This window comes from Pygocentrus nattereri, chromosome 6 (genome assembly GCF_015220715.1).
Source record: "Pygocentrus nattereri isolate fPygNat1 chromosome 6, fPygNat1.pri, whole genome shotgun sequence".
NCBI lineage: Eukaryota > Metazoa > Chordata > Actinopteri > Characiformes > Serrasalmidae > Pygocentrus > Pygocentrus nattereri.
In genome coordinates this window covers 35,063,671-35,083,805 of record NC_051216.1, presented here as the reverse complement: position 1 = coordinate 35,083,805, position 20,135 = coordinate 35,063,671, and the positions used below count along the sequence as shown (strand labels likewise).

General features: G+C 38.2%; 1 protein-coding gene across 2 annotated transcripts in view; it reads left to right on the top strand.

Annotated features, from left to right (window-relative positions):
- The window catches only part of fam160a2 (family with sequence similarity 160 member A2), a 58,382-nt gene that overhangs the window by 13,999 nt on the left and 24,248 nt on the right, over positions 1-20,135 (top strand). For both annotated transcript variants that reach the window (XM_017706553.2, XM_037539280.1), the window contains exons 2-3: positions 5,335-5,483; positions 17,670-18,196. In XM_017706553.2, the coding sequence (XP_017562042.1) occupies positions 18,068-18,196 (129 nt within the window). In that variant the 5' untranslated portion in view covers positions 5,335-5,483; positions 17,670-18,067. The remainder of the gene's footprint in view (positions 1-5,334; positions 5,484-17,669; positions 18,197-20,135) is intronic.

Genomic DNA, 20,135 nt, shown 5'->3' with positions numbered 1-20,135 from the left:
GTTAAAATTTAACACTTAGGAACCCTTCTCCTTCATCAGTATTGTGCTGCACAGTGGGACACTATGCAGTTTACTAAATAGCAGGAAAAATCATTAATGAGTAAACAACTTTGGACACTTTCTCATCAACATGCATCACCAGTCACATAAACAAACAAACATGTACTTGAACAAAGCAAAATGGACTTATTTAGATCAGTAGACTGTGTTTTTAAAAAATGCAGTGGACACAGACCAAGAAAAAGTATAAAGCATGATCAGACTAAACATTAATTTCTTGGTCAGTGAATGCGGTAACCTACAACAATTACCATTAAGTGCAGTTAACATGTTAGCATCTTTTTCTTTGATTAAGTTGACTTTACAAACCCAGCTTACTATTCTTTGTTTAAACTTACTAAATGTGAAAAATACTTTTACCTTTACAACTTTCAAGCTAGAACCACTAAACCATAACAAACCACCCTAGCAACCACCAGAGATACCATGGCAACTCCTTTCCAACCACCTGGAATGCCATTGCAACCATGTAATGAATTCTTGTACGAATGCAACTTCTTGGAACATCACAATCAACCAGAAAGCAACACCCTAACAAGCACCTGAAAAAACATATGAACCACTTTGGAGCACTCTAGCAACAACCTTAGATACCATGGCAACACCTTGATAACCTCCTGGGCTACCATGGTAACCACCTGAAACCCTGTAGCACCTACCAAGTAAGACCCTGGCAACCACTTTGGATACATTGGCAGCCGCTTATTAATACCTTTGCAACCAGCTATCAATACCATAGCAGTGACCTACCAAGCACTTTACAACCGTCAACCAATGGCATGATAACCACCTGGAATACTATAGCAACTACATAGCGCAATAACAATGACCTGATATAACATAGTAACCACCTTACAATTTATATTATTACTGTATAAAATACGTTACTTTACAAAAACAGACAGCAGTTCTCAAACTCCCCTTCTAGTAATACATAGCTGCCATTTTTACAGCTGTCTTTGCCAGAGTCGAGAGTCTGATAAGCCTTGTGTTCAGTGGCTCACTAGCCATCATTAATGTTAGCGAAGGTTACTCTTTCTGTTGCTTTGTGCTGAGAGGATCACAATGCTTTTAATGCACGTTCAGTATATGTGGTGTTGTGGGAGATTGTAGTGCCCCCAAAATTAATGCCCTGAGTGCATCATTCTAGCAGCTCTGTGTTTCCTACAACTGTGATCCACAAAATTAACTTCCAACCAAACAAATCTGTTTGTTTTTGGAAGACAGTCAGAGCACTTTCTGCAGGTGCGCCATTTCTCTCTACATTACTGCAAGGAGTGCCAAGACACTTTATCCTGAATTATTCAGCACCCGTCAGATCACTATACTTCATGCAGTGCTGAGCAGAACTTATGGATAAGTTGAAAGAAGATTCACTCTGACCAGTATGACAAAGTGAGTTCTGACCACCTATTCTTTCAACAAATGTTAGATTCAAGGAGTATGTGGATCAGCAGAGTGGAGGCTCTCTTGTTGGGTAGCATTTTAACTGAAAAGGATCCTTAGGTAGGTATTGCATTCGGGACAGTGCTTCAGAGCCTTCATAGATCATAAGTTTCACTGCACTGTGCGTATCATATCTGAATACTCGCGTTCACTGGTTGGCTTACATTCACTTCCCACTGTAAAGGTGGATGACCTCAGTGTGAAAGGATGGCTCTGAATCCGTAGAAGCTGTTTTCCTGAACTGACATGTGGAAATGTGTGTATGAAGAACAGGCTACTTGTAAGGAGTTTGCTTTATTTCCAACACACAAAGGATTAAAACTATTATTTTATACAAAATGAACCCTGAAAAAAAGGTTCACACGCAATCTGTTAAGCTGCTAATATGCATTTTACTTTACCCATTCTCATCTGATTTATGAGCTCCTAGTCTAAAATTAAGGTGACAACTTTCCCCTAAAGTTAACACTGTGTTAAGCACAGCAATAAAAGTCAAGCAGAGCAAGCAAAAATAAGCATTTGTGATCATTTACTTTTTAAAAAAATTGAACTTCTGCATTGTTCAGCAAGTTAAAGTATTTTTCATCGTTCAGGGAGAACATCAGTCTGCAGCGCTGGTTCTGCAATGGTTTCCCCCAGATACTCTCGGCAAGTCAGCTGCTTTCGGTCGTTCCGAAACATTATTCACCATTATTCACCATTATTCACCATTATCTTGATGCTGACATAACTAGTTGAAATTACCATTATCTAAGTGGCAAGAGTGGTGAAAAAAAGCTGCATATAAATCAAATTACAAGATTTCTGCATTACACATTGCTGTGGCATGGCATGCTTGGTTTGTGCTCATGATTGTATGATGCCTGGAGGTCTACCACCCTGCAGAGTTTAGTTCCAGCCCTAATATTGCATACCTGAGCTAGGTAATGAAGACCTTTTAGACCTTTATTGCCTGGATAAAGGCATCTAAATAACAAAGCCAGTTGTGCTGTATCTGAGCTCTTTGGGGTGAGTAGATCTTCAGGACCAGGATTGGGCACCCTGGTCCAGAAGGAACTGTTTTATTGAAAAAGAGCAAAATTTGTCTTCTTGAGAGATTTCACCTTTCCACAAAACAGAATTCTCTGAAAAATACTTAATTTACCTAAACTGTAATGCATCTATCAGCAATGAAATGGATGTATTACTTTGACAACACACATTGTACTGTGAGCTAGCCATTTGTTTTGTAGCCATTTGATGAAAGAGTATGCAAATGAAGCAGTTTGAATTATGAGGCACAGATGTTGTCTTTTTGTGGGTTTGCGGTTGTTCGGTTCAATAAAGGAATCACTGTTTGTAAATGAAGGAGCCAAGTGTTCTGCCGTTTGTAACTGAAGTCACTACAGACAGCGGACTCTGCAGGCTACTGAAACATTAATAATGACTCTGTTCATAGTACAATCAGCCTATCTGTATTTATTTAAGCTGCTTAGGTTTGTCAGGGAAAAAAGCTGCCAAGCAATAGCCAGTGGTAAAATATTCTTTTTAACATTGATGCTTTCACAGATCAGTGTCTTATTGCCATAAACACTTGAGCAAATAAGAAATCTACTGTTAGTTATTTCAAGGCCGGTGAATCATTTATAGGCAAGGTTTCCATCAAAATCACTGTTGATTGATGATAATGGTAATGTTTATCATTATTAGAATTGTTGTTATTATTGTTGTTGTTGTTATTATTATTATTATTATTATTATTATTATTATTATTTGACTGATTTATTTTGGCACATTTGTGTTGAGGTACACAGGGCTGTTCACTGTATGTAAATGCTGCAGCTTGATTTGTAACGACTTATCGCAGCATAATTATACTTGACTCATTGCTAAACAGCCAGTCACCTCTTACTTTCAATGTAGCACTTAATATTATTAATTTTATTTTAATAGAGAGTTGATTTAAGATTTGTAAGTTTGGCCCATTATGCAACAAATAATTTATGTATTTAGATATTGTTTATATTGTGAATTTTGCCTAAAGAAAATGCATACTACTAGTGTTTTTTTTTTGTTGTTGTTTTTTACACTATCATGTGGTGAGAGGAAAAAAAAGGCTTGTAAAATTGTCTCTCAAACCTCAGCCATTAGCTAATTTGGCAGTAAAGAAATTGGAATTAACCAATTTAAAATGATCGGTGCATACCTAGGATTTCCTGATCTCGTTTTAACAGCACAGCAGATGGAAAAAGAAGTCTTTGACAGCAGTGCAGCCTTGATGTTTACATCTCAAACGTAAACAAAAGTTTGACATCATGCTGCTGATGATCTATGATGACACTAGTAGATTCTTTTACATCCTCAGAAGACTCCTTCGCTGAGTTTTGACGTTATGATTTATTGTTTGTTCATATCACTGTTTCTCCAAATCTCGTATCTCCAAAATGGGAATTTAACAGGAAAAGAAAAAACACACTTTACTGAGTCAATTGAACCAGAATTATTTCCAAGTCATTTTAGGCCTTATCTTTTGGTCCATTCATTTTCTATATATATATATATATATATATATATTACACACACAATGTAAAGAGTAACAGGTACTTTCAAATCATATAAAAAAACTGAAAAATGACACATGGAGATTTGAGATTTTGTTCTAATTGTCATATAATATTGGATTTCTTTTCTGTTATTTTGTGGCACTCAGCATAAATGTGTTGCATCCTCAAAAGTTTGAGGGTTGTCTACTACCAGCTCTCAACCCTTAGGCTATATTTGTTTTATTTTTTTATTTTTATTTAAATTGTTTGGAGAGAATGCTATGACAGAAAGTAATGGTGTGGGTGTGTTCACACTAGAGTGGCTAACCAGTGGCTAACCCATCAACTTCCTTTGCTGCATTCATGCGTATCCACAATATATTGTTATAGCTTACCATACTGTAAAGTGTCCTTGTTTGGAGTGTTGGCTAGAGATCTGTGCAGGACTGTTTTTTGATTCCCTGCAGAAAATCTGAATAATTTTTCTCAAATTCACAAATATATTACGCACTGACTCACTGTGAAGTACCTTCACCATATGCCATTTATTACCAGTAAACAGCAGAAATTAAACCACAGAATGGTCGTTAGTTTGTGGGATTTTTTCCTTACCTGCCGTGGGCTTGTTTACCACCCGCTCCCACGCACAACACTGAAAATTAGTCCCACACTGCACGATATGATGACAGGTCCAGCAGGAATCCATGGGTGTGCAGACCTGTAGTGTTGGCTATCTGAAGAAGATACCAGTTACCTCATATGAGGATATATTTCTGCTGGTCATTGTTATTTTTCTAATAAATAAATGTATCACTTTGTTCATAAAGTTTGTAAATAGCCGAATAGAAAAGTAACAAAAATAACTGTTTTGTTTATTTTCAGGAATTGGATATTCTTCACGTTTAGTAGCTTTTGTATGTGGTAACGTTACTAACCTCTGGTCTAGGAGTTGCAGCAAGGGTAACTTTTAATGTTTAGGTATTTTCTCCATTCAGATTGCATCAACATAGAAGAAAACCCAGAGCACTACTAAAGGAACATGTTCTACCACCATTTACAAGACACTATTTGATAGAATGGCTTGCTGAATGATGTCAAGTCACCAGTAGAGGTGTACAGACTTTCCACAAGAAGATCTTTGGGAGGCACATGAGCACAACAGGCTTACTGCTGATTTGAACAAAAGCTGCCTCTCTCATTCAGTATGAGAAGACCAACAACTGCTTGTTAAATTCCTAGAATCATGCAGAATGAAGACTCTTTTTGTTGCTTCTAGAAAACAGTCATATTGTTCTCTTCTTTCCAGGCTGTGAACGGGAAGAGTAGAAGGTGGGAAAACTATGCTTTGAGAGTCAAACCTAGAAATCCACGCTGTCTTCAGGACCTTCTGTGGTGGATCTCTCTCTGTCTTAAGAACTATGATGCTTTAGCTTTGTAAGCTACACAGTGCTACAGGTAAGAATGTTTGCACCATTTCTGCATCACATATGAAATCTTACTCCACACTTACATCAGCGCAGTTTTTGTGTTATGTTTTAATATATTTTGTCATACCTGGAGTAAAGTGTGTGTTGTTTTGTTTTGTTTTTTTTAATAATGTAAATGACACATATATGTGTGTTGAATGTGTAAGTGTTAAAAGTGCATGTTACTTTTATTCTTTTGGCAATGGCTTTTTTTGGAGATTAAATAAGCTATGTGTCTACAATTTAACACCTGTGTCAGCAATGGATGCAGCTTAAAGTAGCCAAATTCACTATTTAGAAGGGATGTCTGGATACTTTTGGACGTATAGTATATGAGGGTCTCACTGAGCGTTACTGAAAGTCGTTACATTATTATCTAATGCCTGGCCCACACTACAGGTTGACTGGGCTTATTTTGAGGCCAGTTTTCTCCTCCAAACAATTGCAAGAAGTCTCCCGATATCAGAATGTTTGATTATCCTTGATTATCCTGATTTGATGATTATCCTGTGGTATGGGGTGTCTTTAATCAAATCATTACTCCTTCAGTCTACTCAAATTCCAGTTGAGGCTACCCCAATTCGGAGTCGTACATGTTCAATTCACGGCTCAGTATCCTGTAGTATGGGGTGGGCACTGATTCCTTGGTGGGAAACATGATGTTGACATCATGCCAAAAAAACTCGGCCAATCAGATCAAATCAGATCAACCAACGAGGGCTCCACTTAATGAGCTGAAAGCTTTTTCTGTGTAGAAAGCACACAACACCAGCACACCAGTAGCCTCGCTCCCATCCACCATGTTTGTTTCAATCTAAAAGTGTGGGGTCGAACAACATCGATTAGGATTTTCAAAATCCTGTGTTGTGGGCCAAGCATAAGTTGATAACCTGGTCTCCAGTAGCCCTGTAATCAAGGGAAAGTTGATACGGCCACAAACAAGGCATTGGTTGCCCTTAATGATCAGTCTAATGAGAACAGAACAGTAGAAGAATTTCTGTTCTGTTTTTTTTTTTTTTTGTTTGTTTGTTTGGTTTTTTTTTTATTTTATAGGTCTGTCACGATCATGAAATTTTAGTTGACAGTGAATTGCCGTTTAAATAATTGCGATTGTCTTTTTGGTTCATCGCAGCTATGAAAGTACAAGCTTAAAGTGTCCAGATTGGCTGATTAGCCATGTTGCTTTGTAGCAGTGTTTAGTTAGTAGTTAACATTGGTTTAACTGTCACAGTGTTACACTACACTAACATCTGCAGTTACATTTAAACAAATGTAGAGCCTGTCAAAGCTGCATTTTTTACTTGAGCATTTCTTTTCATTCTGTTAGCATACATGCTAAAAACGTCAGAAGTAGCAATGTAGCTAACTAAAAAATTTAATCTTTTGCCGCCTTCTAAACACGCTGGACACTCTAGCTACCATAATGTGTCTTAATAAATGCATTTACTTCTTTTCTGTTATTTACATTTATGTGCCTCAACTCCGTGCATCCAGCATTCACATTGTGCTTGCTGCAGCATAATGTGATTGAAAACTAATGACCATAGGAAAATAATTGCTGTCAGCTCAAATAATTGTGACCATGGCAAAAAATGTGTAATTATTTCAAATCATTTTGAGTAAATGATAGGCCTAGTGATATGCAGTAAACATCTAAGACTGCTGTTATTGAACTGTGGACAGCAGACTCAGGACAGCGTAATTGGACTTGCTCTCTCTGGGTGGGTAGAATATCACCTCCTTTATTCCAAGTGTGTTGAGCTAAATGATGTTGCACTAGTTAATCTGTTCATTAGGGCTTCCATTAATCTGTTGATCAAGGAAAGAAGAATTATGCTATAGGCTAGTAGTCTATCAATAGATGGATATTTCATGTCCTAGAGAGAGGTTCCGTTCAACAAATTAAAATGCAGTTATTAAGGAACAATGCTACAAGATGCCTGCATTGCCCTCAGCAGTGGTATTTTACTCATTGTAAAAGTTAACAGTAAAGAAGCTTCACTTGAACAAATAAAACATAATGCTTGGACTGTCATAGAACTTATTATGGAGGTCGTTTTATTCTACAAGAACTTTGCATTACTGCACAAATAATTTCTCTTCTAGTAATAATGTAAAAAGATAAATCGTTTGTGTGGTTGGTAGCTTCATATGATCAAACCTGGTATTGGCAAGCACATAGAAGCAGCCCAGTTATCAGCCATGTCACACATACAGGTCCATAAGGCATATTCACCACTCACCAAACACCAACAGACATGCACGTGATGTCATTGTTTTCAAAACTCTCTGTCCATGTGTGTTTTTTTTTTTTTTTTTTTTTTTTTTTGCCCTGAAAAGCATTCCCCAGAAGTTTTGTGTTCACTGACCTAAAATGATATTCATTTTGCTTAAGCAAAACAGGGCAGACCTGTTTAAGTTTTGGCTACAGTTTACTCACCATGCTGAGCTTTTGCAAAGATGTTATAAAGGAACATACAGGTCCAGCCCTTCAGTAAAATAAGCCAATCAGCTTGCTGTTAAAGCCACAGGTGGAGAAAAATTCCCCCTCGTTGTGGTGCTTCATGCACACATATTACAACTCCAATTCCAATGAAGTTGGGACGTTGTGTAAAACATAAAAACAGATATGTTGCTCCAAAACCTGTATGTACCTTTCACCATTATTGGTGCCTTCACAGATGTGCAAGTACCCATGACATGGGCACTAACACACCCCCTGTACCATCAGAGATGCTGGCTTTTGAACTTTGCGCTGATAGCAGTCCAGACAGGCCTTTTCCTCTTTGGCCCGGAGGACACGACATCCATGATTTCCAAAAACAATTTGAAATGTGGACTTGTCAGACCACAGGAAACTTTTCCACTTTGCGTCAGTCCATCTCAGATGAGCTCGGGCCCAGAGAAGCCGGCGGCGTTTCTGGGTGGTGTTAATACACTGACAATGGTTTTCTGAAGTGTTCCTGAGCCCATGTGGTTATATCCGTTACAGAATGATGTCGGTTTTCAGTGCAGTGCCGCCTGAGGGCTTGAAGGTCACAGGTATTCAATGTTGGTTTTTGCCCCATCCTTGCTTGTGAATGACTGAGCCTTTCAGGGATGCTTCCTTTATACCCAATCACGACACTCACCTGTTTCCAATTAACCTGTTCACCCGTGGAATGTTCTAAACAAGTGTTTTTTGTTGCCCCTGTCCCAACTTCTTTGGAATGTGTTGCAGGCATCAAATTCAAAATGAGTGAATATTTGCAGAAAACAAAGTCTATCCATTTGAACATTAAATATCTTGTCTTTGTAGTGTATTCAATTGAATATAGGTTGAAAAGGATTTGCAAATAATCATATTCTGTTTTTATTTGTTTTATACAACGTCCCAACTTCATTGGAATTGGAGTTGTAGACAGAACAAGCTGAACACTCCAGTTTTTGTTTTATTAAAGCCAGAAGCTACCAACTATGCTTTATGCTATTTTTGTCAGATCTTAGTCAGTTTTAAATATGTTTTTAAAACACTACTGAGGCTTTTAGTTTCAGTGTTATAGGTCTCCCTTTCTTGAAAGAGATAAGGAGCCCTGTCTTGTCTGAGTAACTGCTGTGAATGCCTTTCTCTTGGTCCTCATACAGTCACACTGCAGTCAAAGGTGAACTCAGTTATAGATGCAACCCTATACTGTACTCTCCGCCATCTTTATTTTTTTCTTTCATTCAAGTGATGTAAATGAGGAGCACAGACATCATGATGACTGATTGGTAACAACCGATTTGTTGGCAACAATATTTTACTGTCTGTGTTCACAATAACATAGTTACAGCTGTAGCTGGCTTTCTGTGTCTCAGAGCAAGCACTTTCTAGCCTACACCATCCAGCTTGGTGGCGTCACATGATAGAGGGAGATGTGATTAGCAGGTGGAATCGACAGTGTTGAATCTGGGGAGTCAAATCAAATTTATTTGTATAGCGCTTTTTACAACTGATGTCACAAAGCAGCTTCACAGGATTCCAATAAAGACAAAGTTTTGACATGAATGTAAAAACCCCCATGTGAGCAAGCCAGAAGTGATAGTGGCAAGGAAAAACTCCCTCAGAGCTGAGGATGAAACCTTGGGAGGAACCAAGGCTCACAAGGGGAGACCTATTCTCTGGGCAAACTACCTACAAAATTATTATGCTACTAATATTAATAGTAGTAGTAATAGTAACTTCAATGGGTGGGTAGCTACTCCAAGGCAAGTGGCGGTAGCTGGGGCGTGGGCAGCTGGTCTGAAGCGGGTAGCAGGAGAGCTCGACAGTCAGTCGTCCATCAGTGTCCAGCCAGACAGATGGGAGGTCGTTTACTCGGAAAAAGGCAGGGAGATGGAATTAGTTTTATTTGGTAACTGCCCCCCACAACCCACCCACCCCCAAAGAAAGGATTATAATTTTATTTTTGATAGATAGTGGGAACTGGCAGTATCTATCATTAGGAGTAGTTAGTTGGAGAGCAGGGCAGAACAATGGAAAATCTCTGCCAAATGTTCTCACCTGACAACTTTACCAAATGTCTTGGCAGATATGTCTGCTGTCTCATTTTTAATTCTGTAGTCAGATGACAGGCTAAACCTATAGATTAGACTTGTTAGAAATGTTATTGGAAGTGTTATTGTAACTACTAAAAATTCCTCTGTGGTTTAGACCCCAAATCTGTTTTGTTTTAACAGCAAATTCAGAGAAACGCCGTCTGGAAAGCCTGTTCAGCTGCTTCCCTTATTTACTGCTGTTGTTGAGCTCAGTCATATGCAGGTAGAACTCGAAACAGAAATTCAAGTGCCGTGGGTTCAAAGATCAAAGTATGATGTGTTCAAGGAAATAGCACTTTATTGAGTATGACTGTGCATTTAATACAGAACACTAGAGCACTTTGTTCCGCTTTGGTCTTGTGGCCAGGTGATATGCTGACACTACTGGCTGGATGTCTGTTTCTGTTGTGTATTTTTGCTGTTATGTTCAGGTATGATGAACAATCATAATTCCAAAATAGTTGTGGCAATATAAGACATGCACATACAAAACAGAAAGAAATTTTATGTAAGTCCAATTTGACTTGTATTTTAACAAAAGCAGCACTGAGATATATTTAAAGATTTATGTTAACAACTTTCTTAACGTGGTTTTTTTTTTTTTTTTTTTTTTTTTGTAAATATACAGTCGTTCTGAAATTGATACCTGTGACATTCCGTATAAGTTGAGACAGGCAGTTTTGTTAAATGTTCAAAAGGATTTTAGATATTTCACCCTGTATAGTGCAAATTATTATCAAAAGATTCAGGAAATCCAGAAAAATCTTAAGTGTATAAAAAGCAAGGCCCGACACCAGAACTGAACACCTGTGATCGTCCATCAGACAGCATTCCATTAAAAACTGATGCCTTGTTGTGTGCAGGTACGGGAATGCTTTGACAAATCAGTGTCGATAAGTATTGTTCTTGGAAACTATTTATGTTCATGGCATTTAGTACTTGAGTTGAGAGCTTTGGAACACTGAAACCTTTACCAAAAGCTGCTCCAACATAAAAACAGCATGGAACATACAGTACAAGTACTTGTACTGTACCAGCAATAAAATGGCATATACTACGCTGTATCATGTAATCATCCTGTACATGCCATGTGTGTTATTATATAACAGGGCTTAATGTGGTAACCTTTATTAGCAGATTTTGTTTATTATAAAACACTTGTGATGTGAGAGCTCTTTTCTGCTAGCAGGGAAATTAGTGATGGTGGAGTGTTTTTTCTTCACTGGGTTCTGTACATATATAATTCAAGTTTACACACAAACTGGACTAAGAAAGCTTAAAACATACGTCCAGGTAACCTTTTAACTTAGTATGCGGTGGATGTATTGTCATTCAAACTTCAAACTTCATTGTCATTGAAACTACAGAATTCGCCTGTTAGCTCATTAGGAGTCTGCTGAACTGTTTAGGTTATGTGCGTGATGCTTTTACACTTTTTTTTAATTTTGTACAAATGAAGTGAAATGAAATGAAATGACTGCATACATACGTGCGTTCATGAGACATTTTTCTCTTTCTCTATCTGGGTGGGATGTGAATTTTCACCCTTTTGGGAGATAAAAAGTTACCTTTCTGGGTCTTCTTCTATAAAGGTGGCATGGTGATGATTTTTTTAAGTGTGGCCATGAATTAATATATTGAGGCCACAAGTTAAGTTTCTTATGCCTTTGTGGCCTCAATATATTTATTTGTGGTCTCGATATATTCATTTGCAGCCTGACCTTAAAAACAATCCCCATATTACCTTAAAGGCTCTGTATCTTTCTGCTGCGCTGTGGCTGTTGTGATTGTTTACAAGCTCCACCCAGAGGACTGTAACATGATCAGAATGTGATGGCTAGTAGGAGTTTGTGAAAGAAGAGCTGCTCTGTTTGCCTAAGAAATCTCAGATTAAACTGCAGCCTGTTTGACTAAATTGCAGTGACGTTAATTCAGTGTCCAGGATTGTTACTGTGCGTGTGTAATAGTGCTGTATACTGTATACCTCTACATGTATAGCTGAGATTCAAAGAATGTTTGAAAGTCTGGGAATCTCAAATGAAAGTGTTTTGAATTTTGGGGAGCTAGTTATTCAGTGAGTTCAGTAGTGAAGTAGTAAAATGAATAAACTGACTATATTCAGCCTTCCCACACCAAGTGATGTGCATTCTTTAATTAGAGAGTTAAATATAACTCAGAAGAACTTCTGTTGTTTCCCTTTGCTCTGCTTGCCCTTGTCAGCGTGGGGTTTTGTAAATTCAGAAGGTCTGAAAGATCTGATCTTTGTGTCATTTGTTGCAACATGGCCTTGCTTATCTGTAATTGCAGTTGTTTCTAACATTTTTCTAACATTTTTTTTTCCTCCTGCTCTTCCTTCTAAAGCAGGCATGTTAGTGTGGGGAACATCTGGACCAACATGCTAGGGAGATTAGAGCTCACCCTCCTCTAATGCTTTGAATTTAGTTCATGATGATTGCTAATTAGCTGATTAGCTGAATAAGGTATGTTTGAATGAGGCAGTGTGCTGAAGTCTGCAGTGTTTTGGCCCGCATGGACTGGAGCCTGACACACATTCTGAAGAATATGAGGTTTATGAGGTAATCAATGTTTGATTTAGTCCTATTCAGACATGAGTAATTTTAAAACTGGAGATGAGGAATATAATAATTACTGATGTTTGTCAGAGATTTTATACCTCAGTTAGTGAATAATGCTAATAAACAGGAATACGTCCCTCTGAGGTAACCGAATGATCTGCTTCAGGTGATCCTATGTAAATTTCAGTGATAGTAAATGTTCCAAAAATTTTTATGGAAGAACAGCAGTTTATTTTTCTATTTAATTATAGGATTTTGCGTAATATGGAGATTTTACAAATATACCACAAGCTTTTTGAAGTTATTCTGAATGAGGCAAAATGTTTACTTTGCTAATTGAATAATGCTAATGAGCAAGAATGCATCCTTGTGTGAGGTAACTGAATGATCGGCTTCAGGTAGTAGACTTTTCTGAAAGCCAGCACTCTGAGTGTGTGTGCTCTGTAATGCAGTTAGATAAGTCACATAATATTTATAAGGTCATGCAGTAAGCCAGTTAGACTTGGATTTTCAGCACGGTCTGTGTTCTCACGCTTTCAGCCCAGTCACGCTCTGTAGCTTATAATAAGAGCAGAATTAGGGCTGCAGCTAAAGATGATTTCATTCACATTACCATAACCTGTAGTTTGGAGTAAGTGACATTACCAGGCTCTCCTTAAACTCCACCAGTCTGTAACTCCCTCGTTTTGTTAAGAAATGTAAGCATGTAAATCCTACCATGAAACCCCTTCTGATGGCACAGATGTAGTGGTCATGTGTAAGTAGACCCTTGCTATATGTGCCATGAGTATTTCTTCTCCTAATTCAAGGGATTCATGTGAAGTGGTATGCATGTTGCCTTAAAGTGGTGGTGAAGATCTGCTTGAGTTGGTTCTGTTGTTTTTGATGTTGTGATCCTCACTGAATAGGACTGCAGTGGCAGACGTTTCACAGTGCCCTCTGAGGGATCATGGAGGTTATTTTTTGCTATGTCATGCTTCTTAAATATTAGAGAAAGTGACATTACAAAAGCTATGCTGCATGTGTATGCAGCTGTACTTTTTTTAACCCTTGTGTGATGTTGTTTTTTTATTTTTTTTTTTTTTGAAAAATCAATATTGTTTTTCACATCAGTGAGTCCTCCTTTAGCAGCTATAGCCAGTCAGCAGCCTGTCTACACACACACAGAGAGAGAGAGAGAGAGAGAGAGAGAGAGAGAGAGAGAACCTCCTACAAGTTGAAGTCACTCAAAATGTATTTTCTTCACAGAAAATGAGTAAAGGCCAAGGAATCTGAGGTTAAATTATTAATAAATCACAGTTTTTCTTTTGGTAATAATTGAAAATGGGTCCCACAGACCCCAACACCACACAAGGGTTAAACTTGGCTATTCAAGTATTCAAATGTTCTGATTCATCCCAACTTTTAAACCATCTTGTATCAAGATCAACAATATCACAAAATGCCTTCTGCATTACCCTCAAAAAGCTGTTTTTCTCAGTGTGGAAAGTGCAGAAATGGTGAAGGAGCAATGTATAAGGACATCTTACTTGGTAGTCTAGGTACTGTTATGGAGGGAGTTTAGTTCCTCACTTCTTAGAAACTTTGTAGTTAGTAGTTTCTAACTACTTCTCCTCTAATGAAATGTAACTTGATGTTAGGGAGCACACAGAAGCAGCCTGGTTATCTCACATGTAGAGCCAGAAAGCATGTTTACCATCATCAAACATGCATATGTTGTCAGCGAAAAACGTCTGTCTACATTGAAACACAGAAAACTAACTTTGTTAAACCCTGAATAGCATTTTCAAAAAGCTCAGCTTTCACACAGAGAAAGAAAATATGCTTTCAAAAAATATCCATGTCCTTGTGGACGAGCAGGTCTGTAGCAGCTGTAACAACTAGGAGCTAATAAGTATCATTTAGCTGTGCAGTTTAGATAAAAAGGCAGTTAATTGCAGAGATGTTTATTCTGCTAAACTAAAGCAGTGTTCGCTGAAAATCAGAAAATAACATTTCTGTTTTTAAATTTTACTGCACCTTTATGCTGGTTAACACTGTGCTGAGCTTTTTCCATTTTTTGCTGCAAATGTGTTTCTCTAGATCCTCATGCATGGCAGTTCCATTATAGTCAAAGCTCAGTTGTTGCACATCTTAAAGGAAATTGTCTTTTTTGGATGTTGAAGTGAAACGTTGCTATGTTTTTTTTTTTTTTTGTTGTTTTTTTTTTCTTGACATTTTTTTAGCCATGTATAACCCTGTTCTGTGGTCTCTGCCGTTCGTATTTCCCCTGTTTTATTCAAGTGATGTAAATTGGGGCACAGGCATCATCATGACAACAAATCTATGACAACATTACTTAAGATTTTTTTAAATATCTGTGTTATCGATAATGTTGATTCATTGTTGTAACCATACAGTTTTCATGCTTTTATGGTAAAGTACATTAAAGATAAGTCAGAAAATGCCAGTGTACATATTTTGTAAACAGTGAAAAATCCAGTGTGTTTTTAGGTCACTTGCTAATTTATGATGAGTGCCCCCTGGTGTATTTAGGAGGTGTAACATTTGAATTGAAGCTGGTGTTAACTGCAGTTCTGTATTTTATTACTCGTTTTCTTTGCAAAATAACATGCTGTTTTGGCAAAATAAGAAACAAAGAGAAAGCTAAAATTTCTGATCCCATCTCAGAATCAGAATCTTTACTGCTCAAGTATGAGATTTAAAAGGAATTTCTATTGGTGCATAAGTCAATATAAAATTAAATTAAATAACACAAATATAGAAAAAGATGTGCTACATATTCATATAAAACAGATAGTACAGAAACAATCTGCAAGTAATATAAAGGGTGAGCAATGAGAGAAGTACAGATACCATCAGTTACTGAAGAACTGAACAGCGGATATAAATGTATTCTCACAGCTTTAATGACAGTAATGACACATTGCTTTCGCTACATAGATGGTTATGGTTAACAAAATTCAGTTAAATGTTTGTACATATTTTCTATTTGTGAGCAGCCGATCACATTCCATGGAACTTTTTATGCCAGTGCATGAAAAGACTAGCCACTCCCATCTCTGTAAATCAAACTGAGATTTTCATGCCATGCAAATGTCATAAACATCACAGATGTCCTATGGTTAAATTGCATTACCTTTCATTTAAGACTAATCCATTCAGACATAAAAGTTTGGAATGTGACCACATGTGGGAATTGAGGCTGGTCGTCTGCTGTGTTTTCTGCTCCTCTTGCTGCTCCCTTCGTGACTTCACACTGTTGAAGTCAGAAGTTTAGTCATTTCTTCCGGGATAGCTCCATCATATTTTGATGTGCCTCGCTTCAATTATAGGGTGCAAGACGGCCCAAACTACAAGCACAGCCCATTTCAGAATAATTCTGTTTCATCTACCAAACATGATTTGCCTTGATGTTGTCAGCTGCATTAAATCATACCAGATGGCATTGGTTTACTTGTATTTGGTGACACCTGGCCCAGCACTGTGTGGTGCTATGGCTTTATGGCATAATATCACTGGAATTCTTTACCCTCCTTCTTGAGGCGAGCGAGTTCTTTTTGGGAATAGAGCCATCTTGTCATGTGACGTTCCAGGAAGTTTTTGGAATGGTAGGGTGGAGTGCTCGGAAAGCTGCTCTCCTTCTCAGAACATTTAAGTGGGTATGAGAACAAACTCTGCTACAAGACTGCTTGCGGATTTTGCTCCTACTTTCAGATCTCTCTTGTTTTATGATTTCGTTCATCAGGCTGAAACGTCAGTTTTTCCTTTGTGGAGCTACAATCAAAGATGTGATGTGGATTAAATAAGATTACAGTGAATTCTGGGACTGGCTAAAGTAGATTTCAGAGTTTGCAATCAGTGAAGCTGCATTTGCGCACCACCACTGGTAAAGCAACGATTTCATTAAATCTGTGCCGACGCTTGTGAAAGTGTGAGTGTGCCTCTGAGGATGTGACTGTGTGACACAGAAGTATAGCATTAAGTAGTAGTGTATAGAGATTTTCTAAGTGAAAATAAGTTAACATGTTCTATACAGAGAACACACCCCCAACCCATATGTGTAAAGTTCAGTAAATAAACGTTAATTGTGCAAACGTGTAGAAGAGTGTTCTCTGTCTTAACTCATTTTCACTTCGAAAATCATCAAAACACATTATTTGACCAAGGGTACCCAAACTTCTGCATAGGACTGTATATCTGAGCACAGAAAGATTCAGTTTGATTATGGTTCCCAGATTTCACCACATCCATCCATCCATCCAGTTTCTAAGCCGCTTCTCCCTCAGGGTCACGGGGGGGGGGGGGGCGGGGGGGTTTGCTGGAGCCTATCCCAGCGGTCATCGGGCAGAAGGCAGGATTTCACCACAGTTTACTTTTATTATAATTATTTTTGTCCAATTTTTATTTATTTCTAAAAATAATTGAGTGTATTGAGCAGAGAGAGTTTTTTATACAAAAGTAGGACTGCAAATGGTTTAGTTTTCTTTTAAATATTATCTTCAGTAAACACTCGAGACATTTCACTTTCTATAACTGATTTCTTTTTTTTGTTGTTGCTAGTAGTAGTAGTAGTAGTAGTAGTAGTAGTAGTAGTAGTAGTAGTAGTAGTGGGTGCCTAAGACTTTTGCACAGTACTGTATGTATGTGTATATATGACATGCACACTGACAATACTCACCATACAGCGCCTGTGCATCTAATATAAGGCATTAAGGGAGGGACAAAGATGAGTGAATATGTGGAGAGTCTTTCAGTGAGAGCTGAAAGGGAGGATTGAATAGGTTAGAATTGGGCCTTCAGTCATCTTCCAGTGGGCAGCAAGAGTACCTTTGGAAGATGAAGGGATGGAAGGCAGCCAAAGGGCTTTGATCAGCAGAGAGGGTGGACATTATGGGGTGTGTGTTTATATGTGTGTTTTCATCCCTTCTCTGTTCTCTTTCCCTTTTGCAATATATTGACTGATCCATCTCTCTCTCTCTCTCTCTCTCTCTCTCTCTCTCTGTCTCTGTCTCTGTCTCTCTGTCTCTGTGTGTGTGTAGGCAGGCGTGCGTGCATGTCACGGTATGGAGTGGTGCTGGCTACAGACCGGATGACATTGCTGACCAGCCTTAATCCCTCATACTGACTATCCTGTTATCGTTACGACCCCAAACGTTGCTGCGGACACCAGTGGGATTCCGTCCTTTTGATGTTTTTGCCTCTCCTTCTCTCCAGCACACCTGTAGACTCTATCTCTTTGGTTCTTTACTTCTGTCATTCGTTTTCCTTCCCCTCTTTCCCCTCTCTTCTCCTCCTCCTCCTCCTCCTCCTCCTCCTCCTCCTCCTCCTCCTCCTTCTCCCCCTTCTCCTCCTTTCTTTCCCTTCTTTCCTTTCTCTCATCCTCCCTCTTTCCTTAGGTAGCTCCACGTTGTGACCTTTGGCCCCAGCTAAGCTAAAGATGAGTTGGTTAAGTCGTATTACACCCAGGGGTGCTGGCCAAAGGACCGATCGTAACGCAGCCCCTTCCAGCCTTTGTACTGCTGACCCTGAGACCTGCTTGATGGTTTTTGAGAATCATTGGAGACAGGTGAGAACATACACGTGCACACGCACACAGTCACATGCACTGGCTGCTGTGCTGACTGCTAAATAGCTTGCAAAGGATCGGCCAGTAGAAAGCAAAATCAATACTTGCTCACGCAAGATTTGAACAGCTACAGATAAATGTGTGTATGTTTGTAGGGGGGGCAGGCTGGAGATCGAATTGCAGCCGGTTTCTGTACAGTATATTAGTAAATTGATCAGAATTGGATTGTCCCAGAGTGAATAAGGAGTATCTTTAGCATAAAAAAATGCACAGATCTCTCATTAGTTAGAGCTAGCAGCTTAAATACCAGGTTGCTAGACTTAATGTAACATTGTACAGGGCAGACTTTTTTTTCACTGGCAGCTTTTAATATTTACAGTATTACATGTGAGAAGTTGACACTCTGAGATTCTTATATCAGCTTTTAACTATTTTCATTACATCGGTGTTAGCATGATAATTGTAGTGCCATTTCAATCAGCATAACAGTAATCTAATAACAAAACCTTTTTTTTTTCGTAAGCCGCATTTTGGCTGATGGTTGAATCAGAAGGAAAATTGCCCCAATATCATTTCTGTCTTGTTGAACAGTGTTATAGTTCCAAAGCAGGGCTTCTGTCACATAATACTACTTGGACTCATGCAGGATAAAGTATCTGAGTAATTTCCCAAATAGTCCATCAGCTACATTAGTGACCCTCCTATGGTGAAACCTAACCTAGCTTGATTAGGGATTAAGTGTACTTTGTAAGTGTACCTTACATTTTTTTTTCGACTGTAACGGAACATAAATGTTGTAAATAATTGCATTGTCAGTTTGGGCTTCAGTTTTAGACGTGTCATATAGCTCTTAGTTTGCTAACTAGTTACTTTAGCATTACAACCTTTTAGTTAATGGTTCTTTAAAAAATGTCAAAAAGTGACATTGAAAAAAGCCACATGATAAAGGTTCTTTACCAATTAAAGATCTTTAATGTTATGTCCCTGTCCATTTAGGAAGCTTTATTTTTCATAATCTTAAGACAAATCGAATTACACATGCACATTTGATTAGTATGGACGGAGATGCCCCAAAATCACATTGTGCACAAGTAAGACTTTTGTGCAGTAACTTGAGTATTATTATTATTATTATTATTATTATTATTATTATTCTCTTAGAAGCACTAAACATAAGGTTTAACCCATTTTGTTTTTTTTTTTCTTTCTTTCAATTTCAGCATGATGAATGTCACATTGTTTTCATTCATCTCTCTTCAGAGCATGCTGAATTAATTCATGCTAAAAAATATTTAGCCATTTATTTGATTAATAAAATAATTCGAAAAGGTTTATATTGATTAAAAAAAGTTCTAAAATGTCTAGGCTGTAAGGACTTGCCCAATCAAGTAAACATTGTGTTCATCCAGAATGTCCATTTCAGCTGAGCTTGAGCCCAGAGAAGGCTGCGTGTGGCTTCTGCTATGCATAGTAGTCCTAACTTGCATTTGTGGCTGCAGCAACAAATAGTGTTTGGCAACTGTTTGTCAAAGTATTCCTGAGCTCATGTGGTGACATTCATTGCAGAAACATGCCAAATGCAGTACAATCTGTGAAATCTCAGGTGATGGGCATGGAGGTGTGACTCCAGATTTCTTTAGATTCCCTAAATCATTTGATGATACTTTAAATACACACTATATTGTCCAAAGGTATTCGCTTGTCTGCCCTCACGCGCATATGAACTTGATTGACATCCCATTTGATGCCTGCCCACGCTTTGCAGCTTTAACAGCTTCAACTCTTCTAGGAAGGCTTTCCACAAGGGTTAGGAGTGTGTTTATGGGAATTTTTGACCGTTCTTCCAGAAGCACATTTGTGAGGTCAGACACTGATGTTGGACGAGAAGGCCTGGCTCACAGTCTCCACTCTAATTCATCCCAAAGATGTTCTATCAGGT